This window comes from Heterocephalus glaber, unplaced genomic scaffold (genome assembly GCF_053883595.1).
Source record: "Heterocephalus glaber isolate CG9 unplaced genomic scaffold, H.glaber_assembly_v1.0 deba00000331, whole genome shotgun sequence".
Taxonomy (NCBI): domain Eukaryota; kingdom Metazoa; phylum Chordata; class Mammalia; order Rodentia; family Bathyergidae; genus Heterocephalus; species Heterocephalus glaber.
Window position 1 is genome coordinate 60450699 of NW_028258142.1, and position 23415 is coordinate 60474113.

General features: G+C 38.0%; 1 protein-coding gene and 1 long non-coding RNA gene across 3 annotated transcripts in view; one reads left to right on the forward strand and one right to left on the reverse strand.

The window, feature by feature from the left end:
• Nucleotides 1-1496: 1496 nt before the first annotated feature.
• Mettl4 (methyltransferase 4, N6-adenosine) overlaps nt 1497-23415 on the reverse strand; it is a 32774-nt gene continuing 10855 nt past the window's right edge. The window contains exons 5-9 of one of the 2 annotated variants that reach the window (XM_004853183.3): nt 21176-21245; nt 16222-16408; nt 14131-14237; nt 13584-13675; nt 1497-2916 (exon numbers count right to left, since the gene is read on the reverse strand). In XM_004853183.3, the coding sequence (XP_004853240.2) occupies nt 2771-2916; nt 13584-13675; nt 14131-14237; nt 16222-16408; nt 21176-21245 (602 nt within the window). In that variant the 3' untranslated portion in view covers nt 1497-2770. The remainder of the gene's footprint in view (nt 2917-13583; nt 13676-14130; nt 14238-16221; nt 16409-21175; nt 21246-23415) is intronic. The other variant, XM_004853184.3, reaches the window with a different exon arrangement.
• LOC110350839 (uncharacterized) lies at nt 16274-18864 on the forward strand. Its single transcript, XR_002397741.2, has 3 exons — nt 16274-16391; nt 16935-17008; nt 17153-18864. It is a non-coding gene; the product is annotated as an uncharacterized LOC110350839 (long non-coding RNA).

A 23415-nucleotide genomic window follows, 5' to 3' on the forward strand; every position in this document is an offset into this window, starting at 1 on the left:
TGCTGTTTTTTTGTCCTTTTTTGTAATTTTTCTAGGTCCTTTGTACTCCTACATAACTTATAAAATTTTAATATCCAAATCTTCATTTATAGCAAATATACACAGACCTGAATTTTTATATATACCTTGTGTTTTCTAATCCTGCTAAATTCAAATGTAAGTTCTAGGGGCTCCTAGAGATTTCTTAGTATTTTCTCTGTAAATGATCATTTCATCTACATATAAAGATTTTGCTTCTACCTTGCCAATCCTATCCTAAGTGTGTCATTTTATTGCCAGACTATTTTGGTGGGGCCTAGGTTTCAAAGTTTAATGGACAGATAAAGAGTAAGCATATCTTCCCTTGTTCCCCACCTTAGGGAGAAACCATTGTATCTTCTTCATTCATGTAAGGCGTTTTTGCTGGAAGTATGGAGTACATGTCTTTAATCTGTTGAGAAGGTTCTGTTCTACTTCTAGTCTCCTGATACCTTTTACCATGAACAGCTGTAGAATTTAGTCCAATACTCTTTCTCCAACTAGTGACAGGATCATATGGCTTTTTCCTTTCCTCTGTTAAAATGATGACTTTTGGAGGTGGATCTTCCAATGCTGAACCAACACTGCCATCCCTATAACAAAACCACTTTCTACATACTGCCAGATCTGACTTCTAATAGTTTGTTTTGTTAAACAAATTTCTACCTATGTTCATACTTTTTTCTTCTATTATCTTTATCCAGTTTTAGGATTAGCACAATGTTGAGTTCCTAAAATGAGGGGAGAATTGTTCCTTCTTTTTTCTGCTTTAATTGTTTGATATAATTTATCAGTTAAAATGTATATGAGCCTGCTATTGTCATATAGGTGGGTTTTCAAGCTAGGAATATACTTTCTTTAATAGGTGCTATTCAAATTTTATATTTCCTCCAGAGTTAGTTTCATTAATTTGTCTTCCAAGGCACTTCTTAGAAGTTTTCAAATTTATTTCAAAAAAGATTTTTGTAATATGCTTTCTATATCCTTTTAAATTCTGTAAAATCTGTGGTAATGTTTCCTAGATATTGATATTATAATTTAAAAAATGTATAATTGATATTGTGTAATAGGAAGAAAGGTCTAAAGGAACAGGGGAAGTGGGAGGGGTAGGGGAAAGGAAAAAAGGGAAAAGAAAAAATATGAGAAAAGGCAAAAGATAGAAACAAAGTCTTTGCAAATAGGGAAGGGTGGGGGGATGAAGGGAGGGCAAGGGAAGGGGAAAAAATAAGACCCAAGATACTCATGTAATGGTACAAGATCCCAATGATGAATGTAACTGTATTGTATACCTAAAATGTACCAATGAACTCAATGGGAAAAAAAAAAAATAACCTACTGCTGGGGATTTAGCTCAGTGGTTCTGCTGCCTGCCTCACAGGTACAAGGTCCTGAGTTCGATCCCCAGTACCAAAAAAAAAAAAAAAACCCTACTTTTCTTTCATGAAATCAGTAAATAAACCAGCAAGCTTGTCAAAGAATCATTTCAATCTAACATTTTATTTAGCATATAAATTAGGTGGGGAATTTTCAACAATATACTTTTCTAAAGTTACTAAGTAAAAAAAGACAGACAAAACAGAGTGATTCAATTTATATAAAATTCTAAAAAAGCAAAACTCATGATAGAAAGTAAATCCCCATCTGTCAGGGCCCAGATGAGGGAAGAGGGTGACTACACACGATCACATGAGAGGTTTAGGAGGAGACGGGGATGTTTTCTATCATGATTTTGGTGGTAGGCAGATAACTGACCATGTTTGCAAAACTTCTAAACTCTACACTGCAAATTAGAGAATTGCATTACATAAAAACTCTACCTCAACATTTAAAAAGGATTATACATAATAAATCAGCATGCTGTTCCAAATATCATTTCAGTCAAAATATTTTACTCAGTAGGGCCAGGGGTTATAGCTCAGTGGTAGACTGCTTGTCTGGCATGAGCAAAGCTCTGGGTTCCATCCCCAGCATCACAAAAGAAAAAAAAAATTTTAACTCAGTAGGAAAATATTTATTTGTAGAAAAATCTATAAATAATATATAAATACTTTTTTAAAGCAGTGTTTCTAAGAAATATCTTAATTTTCTTCTAGAAAAACCAGCAAAACCAAGAAGTACTTGAAAAGTAATCTTGAGTGGAATTTAAAATTCTCCAAAGCAGTTGCACAACCTCCCCACAGGGAGACTGTACCTGGAGCCAACAGACACCGTCTCCAGAACCTCACAGGGTCCATGTTCAGGTCATTCGGGGGCCGTTAAATAACAGCATGGAGGAAATGGCCTGTGGCAACCAGACTGGCAGGAGTCAGCCACTGCCACCTGGCTCCACAGGTGCCTGATGGCAGGAAAGAGCCAGCCTTGGTACACCGACAGCTTCTGATGTCCAAAGAGAAGCACAAATCTGGCCTCTGACATGAAATTTTCCAATTTTTTGTTTGTTTGGACTCAACAAAGAATGGGCATGGGCAGGATTACGACCAGTGGTCCATAATCTATGATTTAGGAACTTATCAACAGCATAATCTTCACTCCAACTGCTTACCTCTTTAACTGTGATCTGGAGTAACCCAGGGTATTAGTGCCACAGAAGTAAAGTCTGTCTCAAAATTACATAAATATCACTAATTGTGATTACACTGTGATCACTAATGGGAACCCAGATCCTGCTGGTAAGAAAAGGAAAGATGGGTAAGGGTGAAGAGAGAAGAAGGGCTCAGGAAACACTGCAGAAAGGCTGACTTTCCGGTCACAGTCAGCATCCAGACTCCAGAGCAATGAAATAATCCATGTGCTGAAATTTGAGAACTTCATTGCCCCAACTGGTCCAACCTGGCTGTAAATTTCGAGCAAACAATTCCAAACATTCCCCATCTGGCTTGATGTAGTCTTTTAGAACCTCTGTTGAAAACAGAGAGAAAAATATTAACCAGAAAGAAATCCATTTCTGTTTAGCATGTAAGAGTAGAAGAATATTTTACTTTTAAAAAGCAAATTAATGTCAAGGATTTTATCACAGGCTTTACTATTTATAGGCAGAAAGTATAAGCATCCTTGAGATTAGGAATGATACCTTCAGAACTTTCAGCAGTCCTGATTTATTGGCTTTCATTTATAAACGAGAAGTGAAGTTTTTAATACCCACACAGGTGATTCTCCAATTTTCCAATACTACCGACATATCTCCTGGGAACTTAACTTAATAAATGTAATCTGTGCACAAAAAAGAACTCTATAGAAACAATACAAAGATAATCCACTTTTAAAATAGAGGTAAAATGTACGTTTCTTTGAAACATATACTTTGGTGAAAGAAAAATATAGAAATATGCAGAAAAATAATTAACAAATAACTACAACCTCGTCAGCTTTAACTTGGTACTACTAAAAACATTCCCTCATGTTCAATTTCTAGATCTTTCTTTACCTAAAATTTTACCATACTTCCACAATTAAGTAGTCTTTTTTACATATTAACAACTACTATATGGAAAGTATATTTTGTTAGGGAAAGGTACCTCACATATATGTTGGCTAAACAGCTGTTACCTACACTAAATGAAAGAATAACATAGAAGGGTTTTTTAAAAACATAGCTGAGGGTCCGGGGATTTAGCTCAGTGGTTTCGCTGCCTGCTGTGCAAGTGCAAGGACCCAAGTTCAATCCCCGGTACCAAAAAAAAAAAAACATAGCTGAGGGGCCGGGGACTTAGCTCAGTGGTTCTGCCGCCTGCCTCGAAAGCACAAGGTCCTGAGTTCGATCCCCAGTACCAAAAAAAAAAATAAAAATAAAAACATAGCTGAGATGGATGACAAATATTAAAACAGCTTAACTTTGATCGTCTCTCTGGTCAGCTATTTTAACCACATATCAGGAATTGAGTATAAAAATAATAATTCAGAAAAGTAAAACATTAGAACAAACAAAAATAGTCCATAATTACTACATAAGGTTGAGTTTAGCAGAAACCTATCAAATTCCCTCTAGGAATGATAAGGCTTCCTTGGGAATTATTGGTTCAGGTAAGGTTTGAAAGTCCATATATCCCATATTTTAGGTTTCATAATGTTCTTCAATTGCACTCACAGAAAAATACTTGCTAATTTATCCAAAAGTAATGGTTTTATTTATCAAAATTCAAAGAGGAGTTAAAAGTCTGTATTGTTATAATTCAACTGTAATTCAACTAAAATTCAAATTTGGGCTTTGATAGGTTCTAGAAGACCGTGGCATGAAGGAACTCTAGTCCTTTCATAAGCATATAATTAAATGCTACTACATTTGAAAGAGAAAGATTTCCCAAGTCTTAAGAATAATTCCAAATCACTTTTCCATTTTCTTCCCATAAATTTAAAGCCTTACCAGCCTCCATTTACTTTTAGTGTGGTCTAAGGTATAGAAACAAGATTTTCTTTTTATGTTGTTCAGATTTTGGTACAAATTTGTGAGAGGAATTTTACATGGGAGTCAGCCAGCCAAAAATGTTTACTATTCTGTGCACCCATTACAATCAGTCCTAACGGACTTAACAAAGAAAACAGAATTATGTTTTATAAGAGTTTACAATCTAATAAAGATAGTCAGATACTTCAAGTGGAAAAATACAGACAACCTAAACCCATTTATTACCATCCTTTCTCAATGTAATATACTTTTACATTTTTTTATTTCTAACTGAAAAAAATCAAATACTATTTTTATAACATTAACTACAATTGTTTTATGTCAGATCAAGGTGAAAGCAATAAAGGCTAATTAAGCTAGGCATGGTGGTGCCCATCTGTGAAACTAGCACTCTGGAAGGCTGAGGCAGGAGATCACAAGATAAAGCCCAGCCTAGCCAACTTAGTGAGACTCTGTCTTAAAATAAAAAAGGCCTGAGGATGTAGCTTAGTCCAAAGGCCTTGGGTAGAAGAAAAGAAAGAAAAAGAAAATAAAAGAACTAATAAAAACATTATTCTTAACAATTTAAAATAACCTAAAAAATAAAAAAGTAAATAAAGTAACCTAAAAATAAATACAAATGACTATATTTAATCACAAATAAGATACATATATACCTAGACAATTGCATAACACCTGGCATTAGTAAAATATCTAACTATGGAAAGGAAGCATTCAGCGCAGAGCCAAGCATTCCTTCTACTCTGGAAGCATGGGTTAAGAAAGGGGAGAAATGGCCCAAACATCAGTGCTCAAAATCTCATCAGCTACATTTCACTCCTCAGATAGAAACTGTTAGTAAAATAGAAAAAGGAGTGGAAAATCCTCTAATGTAAAATAAGGAAATCAAATTTTTTTACTTAAATACTCTTATTTCATAATTTTCTACCTTAAATCCTTAAACTTAAGAATATGTATTTAATAAATCCTTAAACTTAAGAATATGTATTTTTAATGTTAGACTGTAAGCCATGGCTATTGATGATTTGTCTTTCATTCTATAGAAGAAAACCTCATAAACATATCACTTTGAAATGGAATATGCTGCCAGTATGTTATATTGTGCTATTTTTTTCTTACATTTTGCAACAGAAATAACAAATTAAACTTTTTAAAAATTTGGTGTTTCAAACAAGCCAAAGAACATTTCATTTTATGAATATTACATAAACAGTTGAAGAACATTTACAGGTAAAAGTTCTAAGCACTATATCTAGAATATATTATGCAAATCCCTAATTATAATATCAGGATAAAATATATCACAGAAATCTGAAAGCTGTCTGATGGCTCTAACTTGTATGTATACCTAAAATACCCACAAGAATATAACCTCAAAAAAAGCATTACAAATATTTGTCTATCATTTCTTAACCAACATATATAGTGAGTTATTCAGATTTTTTTCCGCTAAAATGCAACGTTTGTTTTTAAATGTGCCTAACTCTAAAGATGTGTTTGTGCTGCTCTCTTCTGGGAGGATGGAAGAACTGTGTTTCATATTTAGGCTATACTACCTCAGAGGAAGACAAATTTTTACTCACTATTTTTAAATCTTTTGCCTTAAGAATTAACTTTAAATACAATTTCATTCTATTTTAAAGAAACTGGTAAACAGCTTAACTATCATTTAATAATAAAAGATTTGGGTTCTTGGGTTTTTTGTTTTCTCTTGTTTGTGAGACAGAGTGTTGCTAGGTAGTTCAGGCTGGCCTTGAACACAAAACAATCCTTCTGCCTCAGGCTCCGACATGCTGGGATTACAGACGTGTGGCACAATACCCAGCTGTTTTTGGATTCTTTTTAAGTAAAATGTAAACCCTAAAACAATCACTAACTTAAGCTTTGGAACTCACCAAATGAGAAAGAAAATTCAAACAACAGATTAGATTTCCCTATTGAGTATAACTGATGTCACATTCAATTCTTTTTTCCCCAAAGAACAGTACAGTCTCGCTCTTCACAGTCACAAACTGAACGCGTTAAAGAGTTCATGCAGTGAAAATCTGAAGGTGATTATTCACTGAGAAACACTTTAAGTCAAAGAAAGTACAATCACATAGACATCTGAAGATTTCTCAATTCAAGGAATTCTAAAAAAGATGTCTTTGTATAAATAATTTAAGATAACAAAAATCCTGAATGCTACCAAAATATTTCTTCTGAAAAATATACTTTCCTATACTTTTCTTGTTGCTGAGACAAAAATACCCGACACCCAAAATTAAAGGAGAAAGGGTTTATTTAGCTCATAGTTCATAGAGGTTTCTGTCCATAATCAGCTGGCTCCAAGGCAGGGTGGCAGAGGGGCAACAGTTCATGCCAGCGTGAGACAGAAAAAGCAACAAGGGAAAGGGGAAGGGCCCTCAACAGCATCTCTCTGCCCCTTTTATCTTATGCAGATTACTTAGGGTGGGTAGCACTCACATCCTCAATCCTAGGGCCTTGAGCCTACAATTGCACCATGAACCAATTCCAGAAAAGCCCCACCTATGACTGCATGAGGATTTGGGGGGACATCAAGACACAGCCATAACACTCTACAAAAAAACAAATCAAATAATTTCTCAGATAACTAAAAAGATGATACCCATGATGAAGTACATGGTTAGCGAATCTAGGGTAGATACAGATTAAAAAAAAAAATAGAGGAGCTTAGGAAAATGACAAAAACCATGAATGCCTAACACAGGAAAGAAATAGAATCCATGAAACAGATTCAAAGAAATATCCAGGAGATTAAAAATTCCATTGAAAGTATATGCAGCAGAATCAACCAATGTGAGGGCAAAATATCAGATAAAGAAGACATGTTTGCAGTTAGTGATAATGAAAAGAAAGACTTCTTAAAAACAGTAAGGGACTACGAAAAATCAATCCAACAGCTGCTAGATGATGAAAGAAGAATAACATTGATTAGAATCAATGAAAAATCAGGAGCTACCACAAAGGACATTAAAAAACCTGTTCACAGAAGTAATGGCAGAAAACTTCCCAAGCGTAGAAAATGAATTTGACATACAGATAAATGAGGCACACAGAATTCCAATTAGCCATGGTCAAAAATAATCTACACCAAGGCATATAATAGTCAAGATTCCAGAAATTCAACACAAAAACAGAATATTAAAAGCTGTTAGAGAAAAGAAACAAATCATTTCCTTTATAAGGAAAGCCCATCAGGGTCACAGCAGACTTCGCGACACAAACCCTTAAGTCAAGGAGAGCTTGGAGTGAAGTATTTCAAGCCCTAAAAGAAAACAACCTCCAACCCAGACTCGTGTACCCTGCAAAACTATCTTTAAAATCGATGGAGAAATAACATTTTTCATGATGAAGAATATCTGAAGGAATTCATGACCACCAAACCGGCACTCCAAAATGTTCTGTAGGATATTTTAGAAAGAGATAATAACAAAGACTCTAACTCCATGAACCCCAATAGAATGAATCTATAAGACAAGGCAAGCAATTTTAAAAAAATAGAAAGGGAACCAACAACAGGAAAATAATATGAAAAAGTCAATACATATCAGTTATAATCATCAAATGGTCTCAATTCACCAATCAAAAGAAACAGACTGCAGAATGGATCAAAAAACAAGATCCAACAGTATGCTGTATATAAGAAACATATATAACTCAAAAGGAAATTCATAGACTGAAAGTCAAAGGATGGAAAATAATACTCCATGGGACAGGAACCTAGAAAAAAGCAAGGGTAGCTATTCTATTGGAGGACAAAGTGAATTTCAAGCCAAAACTGATCAACAGATACAAAGAAGGTCACTACATAGTTGTTAAGGTAACAATCCAAGAGCAGGAGATAACAAGTCTTAAACATATATGCACCAAATACCAGCATACCCAACTATATAAAACAAATATTAACAGACATGAAAAATCAGATAAGCGTCAATACTACTGTAATAGAGGAACCTCAGTATCACATTGTCTCAAATAGATTAACTATACAAAAAATCAACAAAGAAAAATCAGAATTGAACCAAACCTTTGAACAAATGGACTTAGTAGATATCTACAGTGTTCTACCCCACAACATCAGAATACACATTCTTCTCAGCTGTACATGGGAGTTTCTCCAAAATAGACCATGTACTCATAGAACGTGCTTAAGTAAGTGCAAGGGAATTTAAATTATCCCAGGCATATTATCAGACCATAGTGCATTGAAATTGGAAGTCAATGGCAAAAGAAACCACAAAAACTGCATTAACACATGGAAATTAAATAATACCCTCCTGAACAACCAATTGGTCACAAGTAAAATTAAAGAAGAAATTAGGTAGTTTTTACAATCAAACAATAATGCCAATACAACATACCAGAACTTATAGGATACAACAACAAAAGCAGTCCTATGAGGGAAATAATAGTGAATTGCCATATGAGAAAAACAAAATGAGCACAAATAACCTAATATTGAGCCTCAAACTACTAGAAAAAGAGCAAGTTAAACCCAAAGCTCATATAAGGAAGGAAATTATAAAGATCAGAGCAGAAATTAATGCAGTTGAGACTAAGAAAATAATACAAAGAATCAATAAATCGAATAATTGGTTCTTTGAAAGATTAAATAAAATAGACAAACCCTTAGCCAACCTTATCAAACAAAGTAAAGACTCAAATCCATGCAATTACGAATGAAAAGGTTGAAATTACAACAGATCCTGAAGAAATCCAGATCATCAATACCTAATTCAAGAACTTGTACTCTAAGAAAATGGAAAACATAGAAGAAATGGACATATTCCTAGATACACATGTATTTCCAAAGCTGAATCCAGAAGATATACAAATTCTAAGCCAGGGATTTAGCTCAGTGGTTCCGCCTGCCTCACAAGCACAAGGTCCCGAGTTCCATCCCCAGTACCAAAAAAAAAGAAGATAAAAAATTCTAAATAACTCAATATCAGTCAATGAAACTGAAGATGTAATTAAAAACCTACCAACAAAGAAAGTCTCAGGTCTTGATGGATTCACTGCTGAATTCTAAAAGAAATTTAGAGAAGATCTAATGCCACTAATCCTCAAACTCTTTTTTTTTGATATCAGGGATCAAACTCGGGTCCTTGTACTTGCGAGGCAGGCAACAGAACCACTGAGCTAAATCCCTGGCCCGATCACATAATTTTTGTCCTTGACTCTGTTAATATGATGTTTATTGATTTGCATATGTTGAACCATCCCTGGATCCTTGGGATGAATCCTACTTGGTCATGTGTATAATCTTCTTTTTTTTTTTTGGTACCAGGGATCGAACTCGGGTCCTTGCGCTTGCACAGCAGGCAGCCAAACCACTAAGCTAAATCCCCAGCTCCTCAAACTCTTTAATAAAATAGAAGCAATACTCCCAAAGTCATTCCTGGAAACAGGCATTAACCTGATATCAAAACCACAGAAGGATCCAACTAAAAAAGAGAACGGCAGCCCAATCTCCCTAATGAATATAGATGCAAAAATCCTGAAAAACCCTGCCAAACAATAAAATCATCAAGAAGATTGGGCTGGGGATTTAGCTCAGTGGTTCTGCCACCTGCCTTGCAAGTTCAAGGACCAGAGTTCGATCCCTGGTACCCAAAACAAAACAAAACAAAAAAAACTCAAAAAGTTTTTAGGGGCCAGGGATTTAACTCAGTAGTTTCGCCACCTGCTGCACAAGCGCAAGGACCCAAGTTCGATCCCTGGTACCAAAAAAAAAAAAGAAGATTATACACATGACCAAGTAGGATTCATCCCAAGGATCCAGGGATGGTTCAACATATGCAAATCAATAAACATCATATTAACAGAGTCAAGGACAAAAATTACATGATCGGGCCAGGGATTTAGCTCAGTGGTTTCACCACCTGCTGCGCAAGCTCAAGGACCCAAGTTCAATCCCCAGTACCAAAAAAAAAAAAAAATCACATGATCATCTCAATAGATGGAGAAAAAGTGTGTGACAAAGTCCAATACCCATTCTTGATTTTAAAAACCCGAGGGAAAATTGGAATAGATGGTCTTTATCTCAATCTAATAAAAACCATCCATGACAAACCAACAGCCAACATCATACTAAATAGACAATAACTGAAGGCTTTCATTCTAAAATCAGGAATAAGACAAGGATGTCCATTACCACCACTCCTATTCCATATAGCTCTGGAAACATTAGCCACAGCAATTACACAAGAGAAAGAAATAAAAGCAATAAGGATAGGAAGAAGAAGTTAAATTATCATTTTTGCAGATGACATAATACTCTACAGAGAAGACCCCAAAATCTCTACCAAAAGACTTCTAGATTTAATAACCAAATTCAGTAGCATAGCTGGGTACAAGGTCAACACTCAAAGATCAATAGCATTCTTGTACAAAAATTACAAAATCACTGACAGAGAAATTAGGGAATATTTCACAATAGCATCCAAAAAAGTGAAATACTTAGGAATGAAACAAAGGAAGTAAAAGAACTTTACATTGAAAACTATAGTACTCTGAAAAAGGAGATTGAAGAGGATACCAGAAAATAGAGATACCCCTTGTTCTTGGGTAGGAAGAACCAATATAGTAAAAATGGCCATACTTCCAAAATTGTTATACAGATTTAATGCAATCCTGATAAAAATACCAATCGCATACCTCACAGACTTAGAGAACACAATCCTAAAATTCATTTAGAACCACAAGAGACCTAGAATAGCAAAAGCAATTCTGGGCAAAAAAAAGCAAGGCAGGAATCACCACAATCTGCAACTTGAAATTATACTACAAAGCTACTGTGATTAAAAACAACATGGTACTGGCAAAAAAACAGACTGAGGATCAATGGAACAGATTAGAAGATGTAGAAATGGGCCAGAGATTTAGCTCAGTGTTGTCGCCGCCTGCCTCAAAAGCACAAGGTCCTGAGTTCAATCCCCAGTACCGCAAACAAAACAAAACAAAACAAACAAAAAAGATGTAGAGACAACTCCAAACACATTCAGCTACCTCATCTTTGAGAAAGGAGCCAAACACTTTCACAGGAAGAAATATAACCTCTTTAGTAAATGGTGCTGGAAAAACTGGCTTTCCACATGCCAAAGATTAAGCCTAGACTCATATCGCTCATCATGCACTAAACTAAAATTGAAATGGATCAAAGATCTAAATATTAAAACAGAAACACTAAATCTGCTGGAAGATAGCATAGCTAGAACTCTCAAAGACGTTGGTGCAGGCAAAGACTTTATGAACAAAAACCCCAATCACACAGGAAATATTACAAAGAATCAACAACTCAGAAAAAGCTTTTGCACAGCAAAAGAAACCACCAACAGAGTGAAGAGAAAACCCAAAGAGTGGGAAAATTTTTTGCTAGCTGTTCCTCAGACAAAGGATTGATATCTAGAATATATAAAGAACTCAAAAAAATTCAGACCCCTCAAAATTTAAAGACCCAATCCAAAACTGGGAATCTGAAATGAACAAACACTTCTCAGATGAAGAAATACATATATGAAATATTTCAAATATATGAAAAAATGTTCAAAGCACTGGTCATTCAAGAGATGCAAATTAAAACACTGAGATTCCATCTCACTCCAGAAAGAATGGCTGTTATCAAAAAATCAACCAGCAACAAATGCTGGTGGGGCTGTGGGGAAAAGGAACCTTTCTCTACTGTTGGCGGGAGTGTAGACTGGTACAATCATTGGGAAAATCAGTGTGGAGATTCCTCAAAAAACTAAAACTAGAGGTTCCATTTGACCCAGCTATTCCCCTTCTTGGTATCTTTCCAAAACAATTAAAAGCACCATACCATTGCAATATATGCACACCCATGGTTACAGAGGTACAATTTTTAATAGCTAAATCTGGGAAAGAGCCCAAATGCTCATCAATGGATGGATGGATGAAGAAGATTTTTCAACAATGGAGTACTACTCTGCCACAAAGAAGGATAATCTTAAGACATTTCTAGGTAAATGGATGCACCTCGAGACCACACTGTTACGTGAAATAAATTAGACACACAAGTTTAAATATTGCACTGTTTCTCTGGTATGAGAAACCAAATGGGTAAGTAAGGACCAAAATGTATAATGGATATTGGAAAATGGGAAGAAAAGGTTCAAATGGGAAGGGGAACTAGGGGAGGAGGGGAGAATAGAAAGGAAAAAATGGAAACAAAGCTTTTGTAAATGAGAAAGGGAAGAGAGGTTGAAGGAGGGGAAAGGGTCGGGGGGGAAAGAAGAATCAAGATGGATCACATACAGGTACAAATTCCCTGTGATGGACGGGATCTCTCTCTCTCTCTCTCTCTCTCTCTCTCTCTCTCTATATATATATATATATATATATATATACACATAAAATATACCAATAAAATTAATTTAAAACAAAAAAAATAAAAATAGTCACTTGGCAAAGTTGGCATTTACTGAATTTCTAATATGTGCCACTGAATTTTAAATTATTAAAACTCCAAGATACTAAGTATCATCACTCTCTAAATGACGACCATGAGGTAGGGAAATATTGGTGCCACTTGCCCAGGGAGCAGAGCCAGAATTCACACTCATGACAGCCATACTCCAGAGCCACACTTCCCGCCTGTCCTTGCTTAGTTTCCCTCAAGATGACCATGACACTGAAGCCCTGGGACAACTGAGCACTGTGCCAGAGTTTCACAAAAGCAGCATTTCCTCATAAAAAATACAAACCTGAGGGTTTCTACCAAATATCCAGGGGATTCTACCCATCACTCTTAGTACTATCGCAAGTTCTGGTCTTCGAACAAGCAAGGGATTTGCTCCCTGTGAAAGCCGCAGCCTGTACCACACCTCCTAGCGAGTCAAGCGAGCTGAGCCTCCTCTGCGGGGTCCCAGCAGTCTCCACTCAGTGCAGGTGGCGATGGTAAGAGCCAGTGAAGAGAGGACCCGGGAAGCAGTGTAGGGCAAAGCTGAGGGAATTAGAAGCTGACCTACGCTCTATGCATCCATTCTGCTATCAGATTTTAGAATATTAAAACACATATCTAACTTAATTTCCCAATTTACTGACCATTCAAATACTAAAATCAATCCTTTTTCAAGGTTTGCAGAAGTCATGACAACTGAATTTTAGAAGTACGTACCAGCCAGAGGCGGCTTGTGTGAGTGAAGAACACAAGGCACGCTGACAATTAGTTTATGGTCTGGAATCGGCGGCACTTTTACATCTGTGCTCCTAAGTAAAACAGAACAAGATAGTAAATTATATTTGAAAGAATGATTTTGAATTATAAGCCACAATGATATTTTTCTCTTTCAAATAGTGCCTAATTTTTTAAAACAAATGTAAAGATTGACTCAATGAAGGAAATCGGTAATTTAATAATTGAGACACCTCCTGTGTCAGTGATGGCGAACCTTTTAGAGCTTTCAATGATACAAACGGCCTACTGTGGCACCTGTGCTGTAGGTTCGCCACCACTGCCTTAGGATTTTACTTTTCACGGTAATGACAATTACATACTAGACAAAACAAAAGATAAAGTTGCATGGGTCATGCAATTCATACTTTTCTACTTTTAGATTTTCAAAAATGTGAAAATTAAGAAAAATCAATGATCGTTATGTTAATAATTTTTAAAACCTAAAATTAAATACATTTATATAATTTTGGAAAATCATCCTTCTTACCTTAATGGTAGAGTGGTTTTTCCTTGAACTCTTCCCAGTATAAGACCTTCATATGGCTTTTTGTGTGGAGAATCTAAAGGGAACACAAACTCTCCCGTCTTGGTGATCTGAAAGAAAGAAGTTGACAATCACACTGTACGTTCCATTCCCTCCCCGAAAAGAGAAATTATTAAACCTCCAGGCCAGTGTTGTCCAATAAAAACATAATATAAGCCACAAATGTGAGCTATAGGTCTATTTTTAAATTTTCTAGTATTAACATTTTTTTAGAAAACTAAAAATACCAGCTGTGGTAGCGCCTAACTGTAACCCCAGCATGCAGGAGGCAAGAGGGCCGCAAGTTCAAGGCCAAACGGGGCTGCTTGGCTAGTCCAAGGCCAGCCTGGACTATAGCCAGATCCTGTTTCATAAACAAATAAATGTAAAACAAATAAAAAGTGGAAAGAATACAATGAAATTAACTGTAAATACTGAACTTTAACAAATCCAAAATATTACTTGAATGTGTAATCAATTCCAAGAAGTTGCTGAGATATGTTACATTCTTTTTTATATTAAGTCTTTACCCTATTTTGAGGTAACTAAACAACCAGGTCAGTAATAGAAAGTCCTTCTATCTCCTCTAAGGCCAATCAGGTAGCACCATTTACACACAGTACTGTATAAATACTAGCACATTCTTATTCTTTGGGGGGCCTTTATATTCAATGCAGATTATTCCCTTTGTTATAATATGTGTAAGTATAAATGTTTCAGATAATACAGTATATTTTTTATATTCTAGTCTTACTACACCCTCTCTTGAAACTGATTGCTACTACAGATGAATAGTCTAGGTTTGCAAATATTAACATTTTACTGCGTGTGACTTAAGAAGGTGGCCTCTTCCTGATTTGGCCCCAACAGTGGGCAGGGTGGAACAGGGTATTACATTCTTGTCATGATCCTATATCGAAGCAACCAAAATCAAGACCAGAGGATGTCAGGAAAGCAAAGGCACAACTGTAAATATTTGCTTGCTAAGTCCTATAAAATAGGTATAAACAAACAATGCACATTGCTTTTAGAAGATAATCTGGTAGACTACAAAGTATATAAAAGCACATAGAAATACAACTCTGGTGTATCTAAAATAAATATACCAGTTATTAAACACTCAACTGAAGGGCTGGGGATTTAGCCCAGTGGCACTGCACCTGCCTCACAAGCGCAAGGTCATGAGTTCAATCCCCAGTACCTCCCCCCAAAAAAAACTGGATTAATTATAACTTAGCTTATATTTTCAAAATTTAGGAGGGCTTTTATGACATCCATCTGACTAGTCAGTATCTTTCAAAGAATATCCAATGAACTCTGAACTGAGACTTTAGTCTTTTGCATTTATATTTTATTCTTACAACATGTAGAGATACTAAAGATCATCAACCAACTCTAGGGTTAAAATCATTCATTTTTAAAACGGGTTTGGCGGCACATAAAGCACTGAGGACTGAAGTTAAGAGTTAAAAGTATAAAAAGTGAAGGGCCAGGGATTTAGCTCAGTGGTTCCACCGTCTGCCTCGCAAGCACAAGGTCCCAAGTTCGATCCCCAGTACCAAAAAAAAAAAAAAGTATAAAGTTAAGAGTTAAAAGGATAAAAGGTTCTTGCGTCTAGCATCTTCCAACTCCCTCCCCAGTGGCTTACTTTGCAGTGCTCTGCCTTCCTCCCCAGCACTGTGAGATACAGAGGCCACAAAGGGGGACTGAAACTGTGGGGAGGTTAAGGGGAAGAAGACAGATGGAAAGACAGTTTACTTTTATGCCTGATCATGGATGGATTCCCCCAAGTTTTTGTTTGTCCTATTTTATGCTCGATCGCTAGAGATTGGAGCTTTCTTAAATCTCATTCCGGTACCTCCCTGACCAGCACTGCGGGACTCCACTACCAAAATAAGCAGAGAGCAAGGCAACAGCCGGAGACTAAGAGGATGAATGTGATGAGCAGCAAAGCCAAAGGTTTAGTTAGGCCCTGCTGTGGAAAGGACCGCTGACGTGTTAAACACTGCAAAGCAGACACCGTGTGTGTCACGCCACACTGACATATGGCCTGACCTCGGAACTCACTTTCACCCAGTGCCATTCGGCCAGCGTCTCCACAGACCAAGACGGGAAAAGCTCTTCCTTTACGAAGCGCAGGTGCTTCTGTCTGTTGGTCACCCACGTAACAACAAGGCAGTTGGGAGCGGCCAGTTGATGGATGGGGATCTGCTGTATTTGCAGAGGTGATAAATAACTGTACCTAAAAATGAACAGGAAGAAACGGGAGCAAAATGTGTTGTAAAAAAAAAAAAAAGAAAAGAAAAGAAAGCAGGGTGAAGACCTGCATAACACTGACCCCAGAAACGCAGAGCTCCGGCAGCTAATTATGTGTGCGGCCAACTGTGGAGCCACAGTGCCACCTGGTGGACAACAGTCAAACATACCGTAACTTCGTTTTTCTCGTTCACTAGTATAGAACTGTCAGGCTGTGTTTGTTTTTAATCGCTTCTAAACACATTTTGGAAATTGTCCTATTTAGATTTCTTTTCCATTCAAAATTAAGCAAATATCATTTGGGTCCTCTCATCTTCCCCTACTACAGTACTAGGGATGGAGGCCAAGGGTACTCTACCACAGAGCTGCAACCCAGACCGTTTTATTTATTTTATTTTATTTTGAGAGAGGGTCTTACTAAGCTGCCCAGCAGGACTCAAACTGTGACCCTCCTGCCTCTGCCTCCCTCGCTGCTGGGGTTACATTCATTCAGCTTCACCTGTGTCCCACAGGAGCCGCATCCCACTGAGTGTGACATCAGTGTCCCGGTAACCACGCCGAAGCCCAGAGCCCTGGCACCCGGCAGGTGAGAGCAGGGTCAGGAAAGCGTCGCGTACTCTTCCGCCCCCAGATTCCGCCCAAGAGGCTGCCAGCCCCCACTCCCGTCCCCTCGGCTCCTCCCCACTGCAGCTCCGACCCGTTTATCACCCTGTTTCTTCCTTCCTTATAGTCAATTCCACAGGGCTCTCTTTCCACTATTCATACTATGGAGGTCGCTGTGTCTGAAGAACACCCCTTGCTCGACAGCACCCGGCCTCTGTCCAACACGACTCACACAGGGAGGCAAGAGGTCGGTATTCCGAGTTCCCCCGCTGCCGCTGCCGCTCCTACCATCCCTCGTCCACCTGGGAGTGAAGTCCCCTCGGCTCTGAGAGGAATGACCCAGTTACGCCAGCCTGGACTGCTCCTGACCAAACCTCCACGTCTGGTGCCCGCTCTCCACGTTCAGTGCTTAACCTCACATCCCGCTGCCTGGACAGCGCGAACCCTGCAATCATCCCGGGCAACTGCAAAGCACGCTCCCCATGGGGCGCAGACTTCAACCACTGCCCTCCCGCACACACGGCTGCCTCCACCCTGCAGGTCTGCCTGCGCTCACTCCCCCTCGCTCCACCTCTGAATGAGAAACCTCAGTCTCCGCGGAGGCGGAGCCGCCGGTCTCACCTGCTCTTTGACCTGATCACGCCCTGCGCCCCCGCCACCTTATGATCCATTCGGTTCTTCCTGACCAAGTCGCTCCTCGCCTCACAGCCCACCAACAACCGCGTCCCTGCTCACCAGCGCCCTCGACCCCGACCCCACCTTTACCCTCAGCCTCTGGGTTCCTGCAAACCCCCAGTCCTGAGTCAGTACCACAACTGTGTGCGTGTGTGTGTGTGTGTGTGTGTGTTACAGAACCAGGGCCTTGCACGTGCAAAGCACTGGCTGTACCACTGAGCTGCACCCCAGGCAAAACCACTTCATTCACCTTCTTCATATCGGGAAAATCGGGCGAAGAAAATGCAGAGCAGATGAATCGGATCACTAAATATTTATTAAATCCATGTTCAGGCCCTCAAAACTATTCAGCAACTCACTTATCCTTGGCCAAGCCCTAGAAAATCCTCCACTTTCCAAGTCCTGTGCCCAGGCTCACCCTAGGTAGATGAAGGTAACTCATACATCAGTGAAACTACAGGTCACCAAGTTCCTTCAACTACCCAAACATCTCCTCCCTCCTTTCTACTCCTTAATTTCTCTATTTTCATCCGTTTCCTCTTAAAGGAATTGACATGACTTTACCTATTAAAGCTTACCCTTCCACCTGCTTTCTTATTTCTATACTTTAGTCTGGTCAACTATTCCCCTCCTTCTGTATTTGCAATGTCTCTAGTAGTTCTTTACCATCAACCTATAATATATTCATATTATGCCATATGAAAAAAGAAAGAAGAGAGAAGGGGAGGGAGAAAGGGACAAGAGAGGCGGGAAGAACAGAGAAAAGAAAACCCCCTCATTTCGGGCTCCTTCTGTCTACACTTACGCTGAGGATAAGTCTTTCCACTTCTCCCCCTCAGTCAACAGGGAGCCATCTACACCACACCTGCTCTGAGAAAAGTAAGTGGCCTCCCAAGGGCCAAACGAAATGCCTCCAACACTGGAATCCGCTGGAATGCAAGGCGGCTCTAAGATGTCAGGAATGACTGGCAAACATTTCTGAAATGAACAAACTAGTGAAAGAATTCAGAGCTCAAGTACCCAAGTCCCCTGCCATCTAGACCAGGGCCCTTCCAGCAGATTAGCATTTCCCATAATCTAAATGATGGTTTAAAAGACTAACTTTGTCACAGTATGAAGGATGTGAGCTCAAAAATTTGAAGTGGCATGGTTCCAATAATTGCAGATTTCTTGATTGCTCTAATTTTGTTTAATTGGGTTGATGGGGGGTATTTATATTCCCTCTTCTAGCTCTAATCTCATGGAAATCACTGGGCAAACTCCAATATATGCATCTTTATATGTTGAAAATATGCAATGGAAAATATGCAGTATCACCTATTCTTCAGAAGAAACATGTATCTGTGTGAGTTTGGCTTAGGCAATGATTTCTTACATACAACACTAAAAGCATAAGCCATAAAAGAAAAAACAGAAAAACTAGATTACACCAAAATTTAAAACTTTGCACTTCAAAGAACACTATTAAGAAAAGTGAAACACAAAATTGAAAGAATAGGAGAAAATATTTGTAAATCACATATCTGATCCAAAATATATAAAGAACTCTTACAAATCAACAATTTTAAAACCCTAAATTTTAAAGTGTGCAAAGGCAGGATTGCAAATTCAAGGCCAGCCTGGAAAGTATGAGTCAAAAAAAAAAAAATTAAAAAGGCAATGATGTAGCTTAGAAGTAGAGTGACTCTAGGTTCAATTCCTAGTACTACCAAAAAGAAAAGCACTAAGGACTTAAGCAAACCACTTTCAATATTCATACAAGATAAACAAATAACCAACAAGGACATGGGAAGATGTTCAACATCATTAGTTATTAGAGAAATGCAAACCAAAACTACCAGGTACCACTTCATACTTAGTAGGATGATGTAATTTTTTTAATAGAAAATAACAAGTGTTGACAAAGAAAAATTAAAACTCTCACTGCTGCTGGAAATGTAAAATGGTGCTAGTTTACCACTAGGTAAACCAGCTTGGTAGTTCCTCAAAAATGTAAAGTGGAATTACCACAAGGTACAGCAATTCTACTCGTGGTGTGTACTGCACAGAACTGAAGTGTACTGCCCAACGTTAACCAAACTCCAAGTTTAAAACAATGGTCCTCAAGACTGACCTCACTTCTAAAACCAACTATAAATTCAGGTGGTTTCCAAAACGACCTTCAGACCAATAACCTGAGTTCTACGAGGAAGACTCACAGAACTTAGCAGAAGTTATTACTCAATTATGGTTTACCAGGAAAAAGGATACAGATTAAAATTGGTCAAAGGAAGAGAATTCAAGGATGCTAAAAGAGATATTACAACTAAATGTAATGTATGACCTATTTTATTTTGTTACAATGAATATTTCTAGGACAACTGGTGAAAGGGTCTATAGGTAACAATAATGCATCAGTAAGACATTGTGTCAGGCAGGGCATGTAGCTCAGTGGTAGAGAGCTTGCCTAGCATACATGAAGCCCTAGGTTTGATACTACTGGTGGGAGGGAATATATATATATATATATATATATATATATATATCTATATATTCAATGTTTATTACATATTTTGACATTTGTATTTGGATTACGTAGGATAACATTTCTGCTTTTAGGAACTGTACACTGAAATATTTAAGTGTCCCTTTCACAGTTTATTCTCAAGTGATTAAAATATTTTATTCATATAGATATTTACACACACAGAGAGACAGAGAACAGATACATGAATTCTGATTCCTACAACTTTAAAAGAAAAATATCCCCCTATTGCCACAGCTCACAAACATACAGAATAAGGAAGCTGAATTCATTCAGATAAAGTTTAAGTCAAAATAGGAATTGTTATTTTCTAGAAAATTGAAGAGTGGAAAATATAACTGAAGACATTTATTAGAACTAAAGTGGAAAACTTTGTTTTAAAATTTAAAACCCTATTAAGGGGCTGAAGATGTAGCTCAGTGGTGCCATACCTTCCTGCCAAGTGCAAGGTCCTGAGTTCTATTCCTGGCACTGAATTAATTAATTATTAATTAATTTTTAAAACAAAAATAGAAACCCTATTAAAAGGAAACATCATCTTGGTAAATGAACTTATCACCCTAAGAGGTGACATACATCGCATAAATTAAAAATATAAACAAATGTGACAATGAATTAGATAAATTCACCCATAACAGGTTATTAAGGAAAACCAGAAATATTTGGGCACATATTTCTAAATTTTACAATTTAATATCAAATAAGGCAAAAATGTTGCCCTTTGGTGTTACAGAAACAACCCTGACCTGCTCCAGCCAGAGGCTTTGGCTATTAACAAATACATTACTGTTGATATTCATATAAGAGAATTATCAAGGAAATCAGAATTTTTAAAACTATTGAAAGCATTACAGAAACCTAGATTATTATGTTGATAGTATATTCGCCAGAATGTACACGAGACTATAGTTTCTAGAAAGCACATCTAATAGACAATTCCTTTCCACTTACCTGTTACTTCTTTTAACTGATTTGTTCTGCCATGGTGGATCTATCACAATTACATCAAATGTTTTCCTGCCTGAAATCAAACATACAATTTCAGAAAAGGCCCCCAATATGAATCAGATGAATCACAGAAGACTGGGGTGATGAATGTATGCCGAGCAGGAGGGCCCTGGGCTCAATCCCTAGCACACAAAAATAGGAAAAGAGGGCCAGGGATTTACCTCAGTGGCGCCACTGCCTGCCTCGCAAGTGCAAGGTCCTGAGTTCGATCCCCGGTACCAAAAAAAAAAGGAAAAGAAACATAAACGTGTTCTCCAAAACTGAGATACTTTCACTACAGGTACAAATATACTGGCATCCATCAAAAGAACCTACAGTAGTTACTCAAATATAATAACAATTTCTCTAAAAGTTGACATTTCTCTTGCAAGTTAGTGACTGACATTTTCATTTAATTTCACCTATTGCTATTTTTACAGAGACTACTTGCAGGTGATTGCAATTCACTGAGCTGGACACTAATAATCTGTAGATTCCCTATAAATCTAATATGGTCTTTTCAAACGTAGGTGATTTTTTTTTTGGTACCAGGGATCGAACTCAGGACCTTGCCCTTGTGAGGCAGAAACATGGGTGATTTTTGTTTTTTGTTTTTTGTTTTTTGTTTTTTTGGTACCAGGGATCGAACTCAGGACCTTGCCCTTGTGAGGCAGAAACATGGGTGATTTTTGTTTTTTGTTTTTTGTTTTTTTGGTACCAGGGATCGAACTCAGGTCCTTGCACTTGCAGGGCAGGCAGCAGAACGACTGAGGTAAATCCCCGGCCCCGCAGATGATTTTTGAAACATTTTTATTTTTTATTTTCAAATACTTTTAGTCTTCTAAATAACTGATACATTAATCATAATACAATTTCTCCAATTATCTATTCATGTTCCTTTTCTCTGGTCTAGGATCCAAAACTAGGATCGCATACCGCATTAAGTTCCCACAGCTCCTAAGTCCCCTCCAGCTAGCTGAATTCTCAGTCTCTTTGTCCTTCATAGCCTCGACATTTTAAAAGGCTCTCAGTTTGTTATTTTACAGAACGCCCCTTAATTTGGTTGTGGTGTTTCCTCATAATTAAATTTAGGCTGTCTTAGACACATGTGGGGGCACACGTGTAATCCAGCACTCTGGGAAGCTAAGGCAGGAAGATCACACATTTGAGCCCATCCCAGGCAACTTAGTAAGATGCTGTCTCAAAATGAAAGAGGGCTGAGATGTACCCCAGGGCAAAGGCCCTGGGTTCAATCCCAGTATCACAAATATATATATATAGAGAGAGAGAGAGAGAGAGAGAGAGCAACAGACAGACAGACAGACAGACAGAAGACAGAGAGAGATACATTTTGTTTGTGTTTGTTTGTTTTTGTCAAGAATACCAGCAAAGTAGCATCTGGTGCACTCTCTCTGCCAAGGAGGTGGTTCAGGATTCCCAACGCCTCACCACTGGAGAGCTCTCAAAGTGCTGTCTGCCAGGCTTCTCCACTTTCCCCCCTAATTAACAAATCTCTTATGGGGAGATCCCTGAGGACAATGGAAGCATCCTGAGTCTCGTCTGCACACCCACTATTTTGACAGCCAGTTATTACTGTGGTGTTTGTCAAGTGGAAATTCTCTAGTTCCACCGCTATCTGCTTCAACTAATTAGCATTTTGCTGTAATGAGGACCTGTCCCTTCTCAAACTTTTCTTTTTCCTTTTTATTTATTTTTTCCTCCTAGTTTTTAGTTCAGTGCAGGTTCTGTCCAGCTGGCGGAAGGACGCGGGGAAGATGGAAAGTTTGGGGAGGCAGGCCGTTCCCCTGAAGATAGAGGCTGAGGTCCAGGCCAGCAGGTGCAAAGGGGCTTCGCAGCCAGCACCCAGCACCCAGCACAAGCAAACCCATCGCCCACCCCTGGGCTCCAGGCGGCCCCTGCGCTACTTCTGCTGCCCTCGTCAGATCTGACTGCCGAAGAAATCATCCACGTGTCTTTTTTCTTTTAAAGATATACTTTTGTACATGCACAATCGTACACATAATCAAAAGAGCACAAATTAAAATAAGGTGACCCCTTTTAAAGTATTAAAGTAACAAAGATCAAAGAATGGAAAATTTCCTCAGACATAGCACAATTTTTCCCATTCATTTGTCACTTTGTCATTTACAACTGAAGAATTTGTGACATTGCTGCCTGGATAACCAGCCATGTGTAAGATGGCT